Source organism: Anarrhichthys ocellatus, unplaced genomic scaffold, assembly GCF_004355925.1.
Source record: "Anarrhichthys ocellatus isolate YVR2014 unplaced genomic scaffold, GSC_Weel_1.0 scaffold18, whole genome shotgun sequence".
NCBI lineage: Eukaryota > Metazoa > Chordata > Actinopteri > Perciformes > Anarhichadidae > Anarrhichthys > Anarrhichthys ocellatus.
In genome coordinates this window covers 2,261,867-2,280,774 of record NW_022280048.1, presented here as the reverse complement: position 1 = coordinate 2,280,774, position 18,908 = coordinate 2,261,867, and the positions used below count along the sequence as shown (strand labels likewise).

Genomic DNA, 18,908 nt, shown 5'->3' with positions numbered 1-18,908 from the left:
GTGCGCAGATCATTTCATGTCTCCAGTGAGACACAGCTGGTTCTACCCCGGCGTCACTGACAGCTTACTTAATGAGAGGGAAATATGTTTACTTACGTATGCACTGAATGTGATTACAATGGTGTCTATCTTTATAGTTATCATTACCAAAGCCGTTATTGTGATGTCACTACTACAACAGCCCACCGTAATATAAAAAAACCAAAATGCTTTGGCACCCACACGGATACAGTTGAAACACTCTTTGTGAATCGACTGTTTCAACATGTAGTGAGTGGATGGAAAGCAACTCAAAACGAAATAATTCTACCCTCCCAGGACAGATTGCAACAATGGACACCTTGACCTTGAGTGGCAGAAATCTTATGGCGAAACACTTAAAACCTGCTTGAGAGTGTACCATAATAGTAGTGACCACAATTGTTCGGTTTTCCACAGAAGAGGACTCGTTGGTGACTTGCTGATCCATAATATAAACAAACTTTTCGTACTGATTCCAGTAGCCGATCTGAAAATGAAACAGAGGTTCACAGTTATTACGAGAAGAAGCAGAAAGACGTTTTTACAGAAGAGCCTCCAGGTATGTGTGAGTTGATTGGCTCTATCTGCACGGCAGGAGACAGTATTAGTTTTGCCTGATGTAGGATTTTTATAAAAAGCTTGTAGTGGTGCGTTTCACTTCACCTGGGCTCTACTTCAGCAGAGTAGGCGTAAGCTATTCCTGGCTCAGAAAAATGTTCTCTTACATAACAAGGAAGCAGCACCAACAGAGCTCTCGAAGACTGATAAAATGAATACCAGTAAGACAAATCTAATAGTCTAAATGTGCCTTATCTAGCCAGCGCAGCAGGTTCTTCTACTGTTCTATTAATACTACACATAGCACACACAGTATAACGTAACACGAAAACAAACACTGGCCCTTTGTGTCTACTGAACCTGAGATGATTCCAGTGGATGCATTATGTTTATTTCTGTTACACTCTTGATTTATTCGGCCAAGAAGAAGTCAACGGCTCCCACGTCTGGGAGCTATGACGAACAATACTCACTCTGCTGTCACTGCCGATTGTCTTGCACTGTTTGGATGTGCGGGCCGCGCTGTGATGCATGTTGCCATGTGAGCTGAACTATGTGAACAGTATAGGGCCACCTCCTTTTTGGAGCCAGCTTTTGTGGGGACCTTGTCAGATGTTTAGGGGCAGAGAGCTTGCAAAGCCACAGCACTGTGTGTATATGTGTGTGTGTGTGTGTGTATGTGTGTGTGTGTTTGCCTATGGCTTGCCCAATTACAGCTCTAATGTATCACGTCAGTGTAGTGTATCTGGAGACACGTCCTTGTAAAAGTCCAACTGAAATTATTCCTATATGCTGTCAAAAGTCGTCAGTGATGTTCAAATTGACTGTTAATAATTTTATAATTGCCGGTAGGAAAAACGGTAGACATATATCAGAAATGACCTTTTTGCCTCCTGTCCTCTGGAGAGGCAGGTCGATGCATGTGTTTGTGAATAAACCTTCTGTGGCAACTGGAGCTTACAAGGTAATAAGAGGATAGACAGTGTTTTGTTAGTGGTATAGAGGAAAAGGATCAAATGATTCAGCATCTAAACTAACAGACATTGACAAGTGTTACAGCTGTCAAAGCTAAATGGGTAAATGACTCTTCTGAGCGAGTGCACTTCTCCCCCGGTTGTTTGCTAGCTCGTTTAGCAAGCCATGGCACAAAACAAGACACGTGTCGACGCTTGTAGACAAAATGGACACAATGAAATTTAATTTCATGTGCACTTTAAGGTGCTATATGCTAAGGACTGCAGCTTTAAAGCCTGCCTCACAAGAGCTGCTAACCCACCTAGCAGCTTCATGATGCTGAGCTTTAAGAGTTTAACTGTGATGGTGGATTAAAGGCAGTGTTGGAGAATTGCGTGAAGGAAAACACGGAAAACCGGACTGAACTTCAAAAAAGTGACATTCAAATAAACACATACACATAATGATACACAAAATATCATCTATTTAAAGTCTTGCAAAGCAAGCCCACATATTACAATTTGCGTGTTGTCCGCCTAGACTCCACAGGCAATTGCTTTATGTAATTTCAGGCGATTGACAGCTCAATCAGGCATCAGCACGAACCCTTCAGTCCCTGATTGGACAGATGCACCACTCGCTGAGCTGTCTCAGTGGTTTAAGCATCAAAGTTGTAAACACATGGCAGCTCTTTCTTAAACACTAAAGTTCTTCTAAAGTATTGACTCTGATCAGTTTCTGAATAAGTGTGCGGTCCCTATAGTAGCAGAGTAACACCTCATTTTCGAGCAACAACATGTGGTTTGAATAGATATTCGTGATGTGTCTTGAGTTTCAAGCCATGTCATCTTCTAAATTACTGCTCCCCACAGATGTAGAATGGTTCAGCTTCTGGGGGCTCGACTGACTCTCCGTGGATGTTTTCCAGATTCAAATCTCAGAGGGGATGCGAGATCACACGATTTAGGCTGGTTTTGCAAGACTGGGTACTGGCAGCTTCAGTCCAAATCAAAGTCAAGCCCTCTACTTGTGTACTGCCATTGCGCCAAGAGAAGGTACAATCCCCATCTAAGAGCTGCTTGAAACTTGTCTGTATTTATGTTAGAGGATATCAAAACATACAGTGCTAATATCTATAGCATATGCTGATTTTGTTGATTGTATTTAATTACACATTATCAAATTAGGATAGATGTTTCCACGGCTGTGTGCTCACTCACCTTCCTGGGGCCTCCTGACTTCATCTCGTACACATCAATCGTGTAATTAGATCGTCGACCAAATGTGTCGAACTGGATGTTTCCTGTCATACCTTGTACTTGGACCTGCCAAGGCAGAAAGAAAAGAATGATAACACTTGCTCTTTACGTACGACATGTGAGCAAACTCCACATGCAAACATGCAACAAACTGTCTTGAAATGTAGCGTCCAAAGTTCTCTCCAGCGTCTTTTGGTTTCCCAGGTGTGTTGTATATGCAAGTGTTGTGGCAGGCAAAGTGATCAGATCAATGTGGAAAAAATGTGCAAAACTAGTGGAAGTGACATATTTTTAAGGGAAGGGAAACATTGCTTGCACTGCAAAGATTGAACTGTAAACTTTAACTGTTTGAAGAGACGGTGAAAGCCCTCGATCTTACCATTTTGAGGGCTCTCTCTATGTCGATGCCTTGGCTCCAGGGCACTGCAGGGTTGGCGAGGCAGTCTCCCGCACTCCCCCTGCGAGACACGTCCACTCGCTGGCGCCGTAGGTACCGGAAGGCCTCCGCAATCACGAGGATGGCATCGTGGGTCAGCGCTGACGTGTACTGAGACAAAGGTCACAATAAACCCCAGTGACGCACGTCATGCAGACTGCTATCAAAGCAAGGTTATCATCTCCGCAGGAGTATTTGGTGTATGTACACTGAGAGCAGTGCCACTGATGTAAAAAAATAAATAAATCAAAGCCTCACACTGTGATTGACGTAAAAATTGCGCGAGCTTGAAAGATGCATCTATTCAAGGGCAAGCAGGTGACAAGTTATTTAAGAAACATCTCACTGAAATGATTCATAATGACATCTTTTCTCTGGTTGCAGCATAGTTACTACCTAAAAAACTTGGAGGAGGAGGAAGGAGAGAAAAAGTGTCTTGGAAGATGTTTAATAAAATGTTACTGCAGCAGCGGCAGCTATGCCTCACTGACCTTCAGTGGAGTGTTTTTGGCTTCTGGAAATTCTCTTTCATCTAGGCGCTCCCAGCGCTGGAGGAACTGCTGGACGATGGGGCTGTCTGGGTTGATGATCTGGAAGCCTGTGATGTTGGCTCCACCGGAAAAGACCCTGTCCAGGCTCATGTTGGAGAAACCCTGAGAGCAAAGAACACAAGTGACTGGTAGTGGAACGAGAAATCATTAGCAGCAAAGGAAAAACTGCTTTAGCTTACCCATCAGTGGCTCATTACTTAGTTCTGCTTAATTACTGCAGTCAATTGGTAGTCTATCAGCACTATATGTTGAAAAGTCTGACTATTCTACAGAGAGTGTTGCATTTCTTTGGACTGCATTGCATCACAGAGAGATGTGTTGTTCTGAGCTTTGTTGGATTGTTTCATGCTGCGAGTCCTCACCAGGTTGGCGAGGATATAATGGTATCCTCTGCTGTTTTTTCCGGAGGTCACCACCTACAAGTCGCAGGAGGAGACACACGATGAGTCACATCCACGTCTCATAATACCGAGAACATTCAGAGGGCTGAGATACAGAAACAACAAAGACCTTTGATTTCATAACAGAGAGTAGTTGGTTGGTAGAAAGAAAGGAATGAAAGAGAGACATTTTAGAGCAACATTTGCAAGGGCGAGAGGGAGCGTGTGACCACATTTGTACGTGTGTGTGTGTGTGTGTGTGTGTGTGTGTGTCTGCATGAGACACACGGATAGGGGACAAACTGTGATGACAGCACTTGTTCCTTTCCATTAACTTCAACATGTAAAATAAGGTCAAGGCTCTGGCAAACTTCCCTCTCTCTCTCTCCCTCTCTCTCTCTCTGCAGTCGCCTGTGCTCTACAGTCTGCCGCTTTATGCTCCACCCGTCTCAGTCGCACACTAGACTTAATTAAACCCAAAACGCTGTACAGCACCTGTCTAAGCGAGCAGACACAGAGAGAGCAGCATTCGTTGATTTCTTTAAACTTCTTCACCAGCCAAGCCTCTCTCTCTCTCTCTCTCTCACTCTTTCACACGCACTCTTTCTCTCTCCATATCTCCCTCGATTCAGATTCTGCATCGTAGATTACGAAGCTTCAAAAAAGAAACTGTGGGGGTGGATAGTTGCTTCCCCCCCCCCCCCCCCTCCCTGTCTTTTCACTTTCTACACTCCCCCACAGTTTTGATTCAAGTGTGCTCAGGCACTGAAATCATCTAAATGTTAAATGTCCAGAGTGATAGTGATATCATGTTGGAGAGAATTTATAGAGCACTTGAATACAGATGAGAAATTTTACAACAGCACTGCAACAAGAACATGCATCCCTGTGGTATATCTCTAGTGCTATTTTCAAATTTTTCATTTAGCCCTGGTGTACAGTGATGTAATAACTGCCCAGTTTCTTATTCAGTGCATGCACTCAGTGTGTGCTTTCATTCACACCTGTGCACCCTAACCTCCTCTGCTTACTCCTCCCTTATTGTCTCGTAATTGTCGAGACAATAAGAGGGAACGTCCTTGCTCCAAGGTTGGCCCTCCGACCGGCTTATACACTCTGACAAATTTCAACAATAAATCCAATTACCTTCCTCGGAAATGCTAAATGATTTCATTGTGTTCGACATTTTGCACCTCTCCCCACCGACTCCGAAAGCCCCCCACATCCTGCGTTTTCCTCATAAGCTAAAAAAAAAAAATCCTAGAAGCCTTTTCTGCTTATTGTCTCCCAAATTGTCTTGAAAAGCTTTTCGTTTGCTATCCGTGTGAGAGGGAGCTGCGTTGACCCAAGTGTAGCGACACAGCGAGCACTTAATGAAGCTGCGGTGCCTGGAGTGACTGGCTACAACTCCCGTTTGTCACCAGCACACTCAGGCAGAAAGCACAAGACTTCACACATCTATATGAGCATCCAAAACTGACACCTCAACTGCTGTTTCTGACTGAAAGCACGTTTAGCTGTTAGAAAATAATCAACTGCAAACATGTATCGCTTACTGCAGCTACAAGGAACACGAAAAACAAACAACAATGTGGGAGTTTCTATTTCATTTAGCTGTCTAACAGGAGAGGTAAAAGTCATATTGGATGCCAAGGAAGGTCATAAACACGTATGTTTCTTGGTTTATTGAACAGCAGATTAGTGCTAAATGCTACAAGCTTCTGCAGCCATGATTCAAATATGATATATTTAATGAATCATAATGTAAAGAGCTGTGATGTAAGGCAAATGTGTTTTAGCATCCAAATGGTCATATTGCCTCCGTCATTCACTGTTGATTTTATATACTTTCATGCACATCACGTTGATACATTTACCACTTGGCTTTTGTGTCAAGCGTTTCCTTTCAAGACAACTTGAAAATGGTTTGACTTGCATGAAAAAGAAAAAAAAGAAACCCCCCCCCGACAGCTGCATTGGTATTCATCTGGCTGGCAACGAGCACAGATGCTGACATGTATTCTAATGTTGAGATACCTGGTTGGATGATTCCGGGAGGTGGATCTTGTTCGATCGTGTTTCTATTTACACAATCAATTAGTGAGCCAACACCAGACTGAAAACAGTTTGCTCTGATTGACGAAAAAACATTGTCGTGGTAAGAACAGTTAACGATTAAACTAAAATGAAATCAATGAATTCCTAATAGCAAACAAAAGCTAATGGAAAGTTAACACAAAATGTTAAAAAAAATGTTAAAAAATCATACTGATAAAATACTTTCTACAAATATGCCATGGCAATGGCATCATGTACGATTTATTAGATTGACAATGGATTATATTCAGAAAACTGTATATTGTGGCAAAATTCAACAGAAAAACAATATCAGCATGAATAGTTCATCACTGATTGGTTGAGCAAAGAATTATAGGTAAAATAGCAGGTAATGCATGTATTTTGTTCTGTCAAGTAAACCCTATGAAGATCAAAATCAGACAAATATGATTACCTTCAAAAACATAAACCAGCTCCATAACTAGAGCAATTGTTCTGCCACTACATGAGCAGTACACATGGTCTGGTAAAGGATTATTTTACTCTATTTGCTGTAGGATTTGCTCCATCCCTCTGTTGGCAGTGCTGTTCTGGAAAAAAAAGCATCTGGGCATAACAAATATTTTTAGGATCCTGATGCTCCAGTTTCATGGTCCCCTGGGATAATCGCTTTTTCTGAGTCTGTGAAACCACCAAGAACCTGTAAGAGGTCAGGCACTACCGTCACTGAGAGAGCCTCACTTTTATTGTCACAGGACTAATATCGTCCTTTCTGTCAAAATCCATTTCTCACAAAACAGCTTCTTCAAACAGCTCGGGGGAAAAGAAGACCCGAGGCCTGAAAGCGGGAAGTAACCCGCAGCACTGATTGTACCGACTGGCTCCTACATTTTTAAAACCCATTGAATGGAAAGGAGAGTCTAAATGCCATTCTCGGTCATCTTTTTTCGACACTGAATGTTCTGATCTTGCAGCAGTGCTGAAGTGGAGCTGCGATGAGTCTGTTCCAAGAAGGCTGAATGACATGAATATCTGCCAAAATAGTGTTGGCTTTTATGATGCTCAATTACTGTGCTCAAACCATGACATGTCCCTGTGACTGAGAAAAGGACATATATTTACGCGAGAGACGTGATGTACATTCCTGCATGGTTTTGTGCTCTTCCACTGACAGTTGGTGCAGATAAAGTACAAATAGCTTTGCAATGAGTCAGCTAAGGTAATGGTAAAAAAATGTAAGAAAATAAATGTAAGTGCATTGTTTACATTTATGCACAACAAAAGAAATCAACTTTGCAAATGTTCTATGAGGAAGTAAATAGAGCACATTCAGGAGGATGTAATCAGAAATATGGGGCCATAAACCTATGCTGTGGAGGAGACAGGAGGAGGGACAGACAGAGAGCAGTTCTCTGAGGTCTCAATTATCTTTATTCATCCATCCTCAGGGCTCCTCCTGCCCGCCTGTTTGGACGAGTGGGTCTGTGCCATTTGAAGCAGGCCTGAGCCGGGCCGAGCTGCGGGACGATCCGCCTATAATATTCCTACAGGAATCGACACTAATTAAGCAGACTGGAGCCACAGTCCGGTGCAGAGCTGGATGTCTGCCCAAGCGCCTTCAAGAGCATTTGACTCTCTTCCCACTGATGGAGGCGTCTCTTTGTTGCAGTGATTTGTCATCTACCTTCTTCAGAACTGGAACTGGCATCCTAAGGTAGATGACTGTCCCCGTTCACCAGACAACTAATTATTGTTACGCTATTTGAAAAAGGAAATGATGTGAGGAAGGATTCGACTGTCCAAGAATTGCATTAATTAAAGAAAGAAAATATAGCAGAGGAAGGACATGGCTGTATAAGTCAGAAATTGCTCTAAAAGCTGTACTGTTCACCAGTCCTTCCCTCAAAACTGAATCTTTGAATGGAAAGTAGTTTTGTCTTTCTCTCTCTGTCTGCAAATTATACTCAAGAAAGAAATTGTTGAATGTCTTTGCTCCTTTCTAGTCTTTTTTAGATTCAGGTATTAATATTTAAATTGTTATAACATGTAAAAAACATTCTTTATCGAATGGATTCAGTATAATTCAAGTGCTAAAATCATTATTTTCAACACAGGTCCAGTCTTCCTGGAACTGTGTGCAGTCTGATGGTTCCTCTGCTTCCAGCAGCGATCAGCTACACACACTTCTGAACAGTCTTCTGATTGCTTGCCAATTTCAACAAAATAGAAAATGTGTGTGAAGTTGTAACGTCCTCACTATCCTTGTTGCAGTTGGCCAACTCTCCTGCTTACGCCTGTTTGATGTTGTTTTTCATTTTTTGGTTGCTTTAAACTCAGACTTCTCTAGGTTCTCCTTTGGATGCCAGCACTACAAAGAAGACTCTACAAAAACTTGTTTCTCTTTTTTCAAAAGCCATGTTTTCCTGTTTATAATGGAAGAAAAGAAAAAGGAAATGAAGGTCTAAGCCCAGATAGTTGCCTTGCTGTTGCGGTTTATTTGTGGGGAATTGACCCTTCGCTAAGTCCTGCCCCTCGAACACAGACTGGCCAATCATAGCGTAGGACCGGCCAGCTCCAACCAGGATCTGACTACTAATCCACGCACTCTCGTGCAATCGTTTCAGATTATCTTAATTTTCATGCTCGGTTTTGTGGATTTTCAGCTAGTCATGGTTAAAAGTGATGTAATAGTAATACAATATCTCAACAATTGGATGGATTGCCATGACATCTTGCAGAGTCATTCATGGTTCTCATGGAGTATATCCAGTAAGCACTTTGGTGGTCCCGTCTTTCCTCTAGCGCCACCACATTAATGATTTTAAATTAAAATTTCTTATAAAGTAGTGCCGTGAAATTTAGTTTGGACTTTAAGGCCCCCGAACGACAATTTCTAAGGACTTTGGTCATAAATCAAATTGTTGAGCAATTAAAATCTTCAACTGTTGGTGCTACATGAACATAACAAACAAATACCTGCAAAACTATTGACATTCCCATCAGCCTCAGCTGTACTTTGTGTTTAACGCTAATTAGCAAATGCTACCTAACAGGCTAAACTAGGATGGTGAGCATAGTCAATTTGAAAATATGACTAACCTAAGTATAACCTTCACACAGCTGCTAGCATGGCTGTAAACTCTTAGTCTTAGTTTAAACAGTTTAAATATACTGTTTATTTGGGACCTAAACACAAATAAAAATTCACCCCCTCAGAGAAACTATTTCGTATGTCCTGGCCTTTAAAACCAATGCCAACGCATAGCAGCATACAAAACTACAAATCACATAGAGGATTAAATAACATCCACACAGATGTAATCTCATCCCTAATGCAGCATCTTGTTTTACTATCCAGTGCACCTCTGGGTGTTCAGCAGTTCTCCCATTTCCCTCCACAGTACTAGACAGGGAGACTCAGACTACATGGCTCAATTCCCACAAGCTCTCTTTTTCTCTCTGTCTCTGACTCTTGTGCATTGTCTGTCAACTGTGAAGGAGGAGGCTGGAGGTCCTCTGGCAGTGATTATAAAACAACTGTGCTTCTATTATTGATGAGAAGCCTTAAAGGTGTTTATCGCTCCGTCTTTACTTTAGTGAAGAGATGAGCAGACTGAAACTTTCAAAGGCGGTGAGAGGGGAGCAAAAAAAAAAAAACCCACGGCACATTTATCAACAAATAAAGCCCTGTTCAAGTGGAACTACCTTGACAAAAGTAATTAGAACAAAATGAATGATCGATATATCTGTGTATAAATTGCACTGGGGAAAGATAATAGCCTATGTGCAGGTATAAAAAATAATTGAATTTAGATGATTACAGCGTTTATGAGGTCAAATCCTAAACACTGGTAAAAAAAATGAAATCCCGTCCGGGATGGTTGCTTCCTGAGTGATCTCGGTTGTGTTCGCTCACTCCTGCCTTTGTGAGAGATCTCCCCTCCAGCTCGGAGAGTGGGCTATTTATAGTAGGCTCATTGTTGTTGCTGTTATGGGACAGAGTGTCCTACTTACACTGGGAGGTGATATTACATTAAAGCATGTGTTGATGTCACAGCTTGTATAAGGAATCGTTCTGGAGAGATACAGGCACGTCTTGCTGCGACCAGGCATCTGGGGAGACACTCGTCAGACAGATGCTGCCTACAAGGCCACCGCTCGCACTAATCCGCCACCGTAAAGAGATTATGATCGGATCGGCCTGACGCGACACCAAGTGACCTCCATTATCTGATTCGATAACTTGAATCTAATATGGAGGCAATTTGAGAACATTTGAAGAAACCCTCTGTATCAACGTGAAGGGCAGAGAAAAGTTCTCTTAAATGATGAAAATGTTCTGTGCTATCACAAAAAAACAATATTCCCCCGGCGTCAAATGAAGACAGATCTGCAGTGAAGGTCAGAGTAAAACTCATAAGGTCGGCAATAATGAAGATCATTACGCAGAGGGCACACAAATATCTCAGCAAAGAACAGAAGGTTAAGATGTGCTCGGGATTAATGGTACACGCACAGAAAACACACTACATGGTTTTTGTAACACGTTACTCTGCTTGGCTAACACAGTTACGGTTAGGGAAAGATCAGCTCCATGGTTCAAATAAGAGATACGGCATTAAGGGCAGTTTCCAGTGTCACACTTCAACAACTCACCTCTCCCCTGACCTCTGACTTATCACAATGCACTCTTTGCAACAATATAACAATGTCCATCTTTCCTTCTGAGAGAGGACAGTGGTTATATGTATGAACACAAAACATTGCTTGTCAGGAAAATGTAAACAGAGGTTGATTCAAGTGTCATTTTTCTAGCGACAGCAGTCTCGCATTTAACTAGTCTTTTTGTGCGTCTACTTGAATGCAAGTCATACATTTAACTGTATAATTTATAGATATTCAGTGTCAGCACTAACTTTATTTTAAGATTAAGGATCAGGTTTAGTAAATGAAGAATGAGTATTTTTTTTTTTGTTTCACTTAAATTTGCATGCAATCTCTTACTAACTAAAGAAAGCCATGAGTTGAAATAAAAGGTAATCTATGTCATAAATAGGTGTCAGGCTGACATGGAGCATGGATATATTCACATACATAAAACATAAATGTGCATTCACACTTCCAAGTGTAAAATTCCATCCATTTGCTTGAAGCAAGTGTAGTAGACCACTGACATCCAGGCATCTGTTTAATGCGCAAATAAATCCTTCTAATCCTCAAAATGAACACTAATGATCTTCTGAGTAAGTAAGCGAATTCCCAGTTAACCCTCATTTAATACATTTTTGACAATAAATTATTCTTCCCGGTGCAGCCACAGTGAGCAGCACGCATTAGCAAACAGTGAATCTGAATCAAGACTCATGTGGGGAAACTGTAGATGATGATCACCTAGGAAACAAGGAAGAGGAAGCTGTTTAATTCCTCCACGTGAAATTAAGCCCAGGTGACCTCAAACAACGTGCAAACAAAAAACAACAAATAACAGACCTTAATTGAGTGTTCCCGTCTCGCCTGCTTTAACACCGTCTTCTAAAATGAGAATCTTGAGATCTGAGGCAATCACGATGCACTCTAGGTGTTTAGGGTAATAACAAAAGATAAAGGAATAGTGGGGAACAGACAAAGCCAGGAGAGTGCCTTATGTCACTGAGTGTGTAGATGGAGATGATGTTCAAGGCCAAAAAGTGAGGAAAAGACAGTGTTTACTCTACTGGAACATAAAGGTGTTCAAGGACAGAAATTTAGTTTCTAGTTATTTTTCTGAAATTATGCCGAGCTGAACTAGAAGTGTGTGTGTGTTGGCTCAGTACCTGCTCCAGTATGGAGTTGATCCTGCCCACCTCACAGTCAATGAGAAAACGTTTCTCTTGCCGCCGGTCCATCTCCTCGATGATGCGTCTGTACTCCGTGGGGTCCACAATGTTTCCCACCGAGCGAGCTGTCACCTGCCAGTTATTGGCTACGGCCGACTCCATGATGGCCTGGAGGATTGCAAAACCTGGAGGAGCAGAGGGAGAAGAGCTCCATCACGCAACTGTCTTTTTTTAAGAGCACAACAGCAGGTAAATGCCTGGCTGACGATCCAAATTGCTGTAAAGAAGAGCTGCGTGGGTATTCTGGCTTTCGACTACAGTTAGCAACATGTTAATGCCTGAACAGCTTTTTATTCCAACTATTAACAATCTGAACAATAAAATGTAAGAAATAATAAACAACATGATGATAGAAAATGTTTACAGCAGGTAAAGAGGGTTTCAGAATAAGACAGGTCTGATCTGTATCCATTTGGGTGTTATTCAAACAGTCTCCAGACAGTGAAATGTGGACAGTTGCTAGAGTAGGTGGATAGGAGGAAGAACACTGAAAACAATGCTTTGAGATTTCTTTTATGAATTAAACATCAGCCCCCACGCTCTTGCACTGGATGCATTTGCAGTTCATGTATATATTTATAAATCCATGCTGTCAGATACATAATTAACAACTTTTTACACAAGTTAATACAATAGATGCATTACAAAGGTTTAGGAATAAGAAAACTTTGACAGACAAAGCAGATTGAGAAATGAAGACGAGATGAAACAAGAGTTCACAGAGGTAGATATACCCACAGAAGATGAAGTCAAAGCTGCGGCGCCCATAACAAAGACAGAGAGCTTACAGAGCATAATTAACTCACTATTAATTGGGAAATGGCTGAGTCCCGTGCTGCCTGAGCAGTGTGTCACGGGAGGTCACATCACTTATCTCTTTCCTGCCTCACTGAGGAATCCAAACTTGCAAATTTAAGGCTAAAGTGAACGCAAGTAGGGAGCACGGACACAACAATAAGACATGAGGCGAATACTCCAGCAAATGTAGTGTAATGGACTGCTAAAGAAGCAGTTTCATGGAGCACAACGGGCGTGACTGAATGCAGAGCTCCCTGTGCCATGGGGTGAATCAATAGATGAGGTATATGAAAGGAAGAAGCTGAGCTAACAGTTACTTGGCTGAGCAGCCACGATACACCCGCAGGAATTTGGATGGTTCCACTGGTAGTTTACTAAAGGGGTTAAGGATACATGGTCAGCAGTCATGATGGGCCACAAAGGCACTTTCTATATCCGCCAGAAGAGAGGGACATCAGTGAAGGAAAGAAGCCAGAAAGCTTTTGTTATGTTTGTTTGAAATAGTTAAGGTGAGGAAAGTAATTTGCGGCTCTTGTATGTTTTCTTTTGGAAAAGAAACAAGAGCTTTGGCTGGGAATTAACAAGAATCCTTTTCCTTTCAGAAACAACATGTGGTCGATTTACACTCCTTTAGTTGTACTGCTTGTTCGTAAAGTTTGGTTTCTACTGAGCTTTTAGTCCTTTAATCTGATATTATGGTCAAATCAGAGGTGATATTATCAGCTACGGGGAGGCATTGGTAAATTTGGCTTTGCAGTCGGTGCAGATAAAAGAAAGTGAAGGTGAATCGTCTGACTACTGGTGTTGTTCCAGTAAACCAGAAGCATCTCCCGCTGAGTTATTTGAAGCTTTCATGGAGCCGATTCAACAAAACATCTGTTATGTGAGGACAAACACAGTGACATGACCACACACACTGTCACACACACACTGTCCCATGAGCTAAGTGTCACATAGATGCTTACAGCGTCCTATGAACATAAAATGAAGGTTAACAATCATGGGACCTTTCCGATTTGACTGAAAAAGCACTTTTAAACCATCCGTGTTATCCATCTTAATTCTGTACATTATCATAACATTAACAGATTAATTAAGTTTCTGAGTCTACGGTCAAAAGTGTATCACAATGTTGCAGCTGTCAGTCAAAATAACTGTAATACAACAGAGCAAACATTTCACATCACGAAAGTTCATTTAAAACTCTAATGTACAGTATTTGTTACAATAAATTAGGTGCATTCCTACAATTAGGTTATGTATTAGCATTTATTCTAGTGAGGAGTAGGTATAAGAATATCATAAACACAGTGTTTGGCTGATTGACAGAAAATCGGTCACTGCCATAGGCATGAGGGCTGCTGTGAGTAAACAGCAGGCCTCAAACTGGCTTTGTTTAGGACTTTTGAGTTCAGTTCGGTTGATTGTTATTTGAGTTGAGTGAAATATGAAAGCTGGTGACTAATGTCAATGTCAAAGCCCTCAATCTAAGTGGCTTTACTTAAAATGGACGCAACTCAACTAATCCAGGTCATTATCCATTAAGGCTGTGAGACTGAAAGTATAAACTGGGATGAACTGCAGCCATTAAAAAACGCATCATGTAGGAAGACCACTGACCCTTGAAAAGGTAGCACGTTATTAAGCCGAAAATATATTAAAAACACAAAAAACAGCTGAATAAATAACAGCTTCCAAGACAGATAATGACAACGTACATGGGTACATTTGCATATTTCCATTATCTGAAGAACAGTGCATACAATATGTTGAGTGGTGCACGGTGGCAGGAGCTCATTACGTGCAGTATTGGGTCATAACTAACTGACAGAAGGAGAATGCTTTACCCCAGTTACCACACTACAGCTGAATGGATTAAACGAGCAGAGCAAAGCAGCATCACATGCTGCGTTACCCTTTTTTCTCAGCCCAGGGATGAAACTGCTGATTCCATAGAATAAGGGATAATATTACGGGTGCTAAAGAGCCGGTGTAAAATGTGTTTATGTAAATACAAGTCAGCCCCAGAGCCTCTCTACTGGAAGCTGGCTTTACACGGGCTAAATGAAAACGGGTTCTCACCCTGTATCACACTCAAGTGACGGACTACCTCCCTGCAGCACTCTTAACTATCATGGCTGCTGAAGCTGTTATATCTCCTCCTGTATGTTTGCTTCACTGAGTTATGCATAGAAGTCTGTGCTCATTAATACTTTAGACAGGTCTGGGCTTGGCTACACAGTTATCCATGCATTATTTGTAAAGGTATGGCTATTATACAGTAAAGGCTCAGTGAGGCCCTAAGACTGTTGAACATGCCCTTTTAATATAAGAGTTCCTTATTTCTTGAATTATTGAATTGTTACTGCTATTAGACCTGAATATTAAAGTCCCTCTCCACTCAAAAATGTATTTCACTTATTTTTACTTCACTTGGATGTTTGACCTTCACTGTGCAGAATGGTGCATGTGTGGAGTTTGAAACAAGAAGGTTGTTTATTCATCTTCTGCAAGAGGAACGTTTCTTGAACCTGATTTTACGATGTGTTTATACGAGCATGACTTGGTGACACCACAGCTGGTTTGGAAGTGGATTATGGTCCTTTATTCAACTTACACGTGTGTGATGTGGAGCCCCGAAGCCTCCAGTGCACATACATCTCCTCCAGCCGTTAACTTTTGAAATGACAAATATTTGCATATTTATTGATTGAGGGCGAAGCCGAATGTGTATTAGATCTTCCATATTAGACACAAATTACTATACAAAGCAGAGTCCTTTTTGTGAATGTCTTAAACATGTTATGTGTTTCTCTAAAACTCTTAAATGCTTGAGGAAACTAAACTGCCGTATGCATCTCAACAGGACCAACGGTATGTTTTTGGAGTTGATCGCGACTGGTTTTCTTCTAGATTCAGAGGGAAGATTAGCTCAGATTATCTGATGACAATGAATCTCAGCATCCATTTGTTTTACTGTACTGTAGAAATTAACAAGTCGTTTTTTTCTCAAAGCTAAATTCTTATTTTGTTCCATTCATCAAGTGCACGAGGTTGTAGAATATCTTTAAAAAAGTACTCGACTGGCTGTGTGTATGCCATTAGCAGCTAATGTCGTCTCAAGCCTCTAACCACACCCCCGGATTTTTTCCATTTTGAAATTAGCAGTCCTCTGAATTTAATTATGAATACATCTGACAAGTTACTTATGGACCTATCCCTTAGTAGATGTAAGGCATAGCCTGGTTCATTTTGGGGCCACGAGCAGGCCTTCCAGACCTCTAGCTTTTAATCGTTAGCGTTCAAGTGCAAATAACCGAGAGTAAAAAACTGTATTTCTGTACTTCTGACTGACGTGCATTATTTAATCAGAAATGTTTTTCAAAGAATCATTAATTCACAGCAAAAAGAACCGTCTCTTCTCAGCTAGCTCTTCCATTCTCACTGGTGACCGCCACTGACGGACATGTGAGTTGCGATGTTCCCAATAGAGCTCCTAAGTAGTCAGAGCACACCGACTCGGCTGACATGTCCGCCCTCCATTCCGCCACTGGTGACCTTCACAGTGAAGTGCTCGGCATACAGCACTCAGATCAGGTATGGCCTTTAAAGACAAGTGGCTCTCGCTGGGCTCCACCACATCAGCCAGTGAGTCTAAAGAGGCAGAGATGTGTGTCCACATGTCTGACACTCAGGGAGGTTAAGGAGTTCAAAAGGACATTCGGTGCGACTGTCCCGTCGTAGGGCATTGTGAAGAGTCTGAGTCCATAGGTAAGAAGGTGCCGAGCTGACCTCAGACTGGATTTGGCTCCGACATCGTCCAGACTTTATCAGGTCAAACAGGCAAAAACATGTTTGTTTGTTTTTTTTTAACAGCTGGAAGATATCAATGCAAGAATCCAGCACAGTGAATCTCTCTGGTGGCAGAGGGGAACTGAAAAGGCAGAAGCCGAGTGTCAGCTCTCTTCCCAGTCTTCTGTCACATAGAACTGAACACCATAAGCTGGGATATGCATGACACTTTGAGTAATGTTCGTAGCTGCTTAAGAAAAAGGATTTGTGGTGGGGGGGGATTTACAAATGATTGCCCTGAGTGTTTTATTTTCTGTAAACTAAGCGGGATATTTTGGATATTTGTATGAGCTTGCGATGTTAAGCTATTCAGTATGCTTACAATTAAAGATGTGTAGAAATAAAAGCTCGAAGTGGGAAAGTCCTGACCTTGAGGAATTATCTGAATTTAACATATGGTGTACTCTAACTTCTATAACCAAAAATGTGAAATCTGAACATCAAAGGACATCCAAGGTCTCTTGGTGAATGTTAACACTGACGTGATTTATCAGTTGGTGAACAAATGACAAAGTCTTTTGGTCCAAGACTTTTGGTTGACTTTGTAAACAGATGGCGTTTTACAACAGCCAGCAGGCAGGACAACCATCAAGGGCATTTTAGAGAGTCAATTATTCAGCACCGTCCTGAAAAATAATACATATTCAAAATCAGGAGCATATTGTCACTAGGCTATATATAGCAGGGTAAAACTATTTCATTTCTCTCAAGTAAAACGTTTTACAAACACAGCCTTGGTGTCAGGCAAAACAGTGTTGCGGTGCGAAATTTCCGTTATCGGGCATGGACATACATTTGTCAATTGTCCAAAAACACAACTCCAGATGAATGCTAATGTTGCTGTATGTCTACACTCACCAAATGTACAGTATGTCTGTCGGGTTATTTAGAAGTTCTACTGTCCTTGATGGCCATCAATTAAAGATACTTCACTCTCATAAGCGTTGTTTTTGGCCTACAGGCAGCTGTTTTCATCAAAGCTAGCGTCTAGCTGGCGAACATAGCGGATCATTCATCAGAAGTTTTTGGAGACACGAAAAAAGAGCTAAACGTGAGTTAATATTGGACTTGACCAGGTGAACAGAAACACGACTCCAAATAAAAGCCAATGAAGCTGCTGGATAAGTAAATAGGCAATTGTCACTTATTATTGCAGTTTATGTTAATAAGAAGTCAGGCTGTAAATATTGAAAGACAAGAATAACGTTGATTAACAGAGACACATTTACATAACTGTTTTTTGTAAATCTAATGTAATGTTTCTTGACATTTGATAAAGAGATGCAAGCACCTTGAAGTCAGAAGTACATAAAGAGAAACACAAACACACACCTGTAGGACAAGAACAAAAGGGAAAAACCAGCTTTGAGCTATTGCAACATCTGTTTCCTCTGCGGTTCATTCTGCACCAGTACGCAACTGGACAGCTTGCTCTTTCATCAAGTCACAACTGATATCTGTTTTTAGGTGGCTGCTCCTCAAAGAGAAAGAAGAGACGACGATGACTCTCCTGAAGAGATAAGTGCCGACATGAACCAGACCTGCGACATGTTGAAGCTGGTTAAAAAGTCATGCGAATGAGCGTGACATTTGCAGTGCAAGAACAATCTGGCAGAGGGGCAAAATATATGAGGTGGCCAAAATGTGTCAACTGCTAGAAACCCGGGACAGAGCAATACAAATATATGCTGCCTCAAAAAAAAAATTCCTTTCAAGCTACCAAACTATTAACCTCAAGAAAATGGGACAAGATTATGGTATCGGAAGCGCTCTGGTTTTTATAAGTAGCCCGAGTAGTATTGACCAATTGTCCTGCAGCTAAGCTTAGTAGCACACAGCACTGCCCAGGATACCAGTATGTACTCCTCTGATATGGTGTTCTCTGCAGCTCACACGATTGGTTTTATAGAACGGGTGACAGCACTATTGGGTTCAAAATTGTAGGTTACTCGCAGCTATGTATAGCGCGTTAGAATAAAGCATCTTCTAATTGGCATGTTGTGTAAGTTTTGTCTTTCTCTACTTAACTTGAAAATATGTTAAACATTTGCTGAGGCCTAGATTTTCAAATCCCGAAGGAAAAACATTTGATCAAATGTAGAATAATGCATTTACCAAGAGATTTATTTCCTCTGTAACAAGACGGAGTTGGAGGAAAGAGACGG

The 18,908-nt window shown here is 41.4% G+C and overlaps 1 protein-coding gene across 4 annotated transcripts in view; it reads right to left on the bottom strand.

Annotated features, from left to right (window-relative positions):
- Positions 1-18,908, bottom strand: part of gria3a (glutamate receptor, ionotropic, AMPA 3a) — a 61,053-nt gene that overhangs the window by 20,395 nt on the left and 21,750 nt on the right. For all 4 annotated transcript variants that reach the window (XM_031857137.1, XM_031857134.1, XM_031857136.1 and 1 more), the window contains 6 exons: positions 12,031-12,218; positions 4,142-4,195; positions 3,720-3,881; positions 3,172-3,339; positions 2,754-2,858; positions 401-508 (listed from right to left, as the gene is read on the bottom strand). In XM_031857137.1, the coding sequence (XP_031712997.1) occupies positions 401-508; positions 2,754-2,858; positions 3,172-3,339; positions 3,720-3,881; positions 4,142-4,195; positions 12,031-12,218 (785 nt within the window). The remainder of the gene's footprint in view (positions 1-400; positions 509-2,753; positions 2,859-3,171; positions 3,340-3,719; positions 3,882-4,141; positions 4,196-12,030; positions 12,219-18,908) is intronic.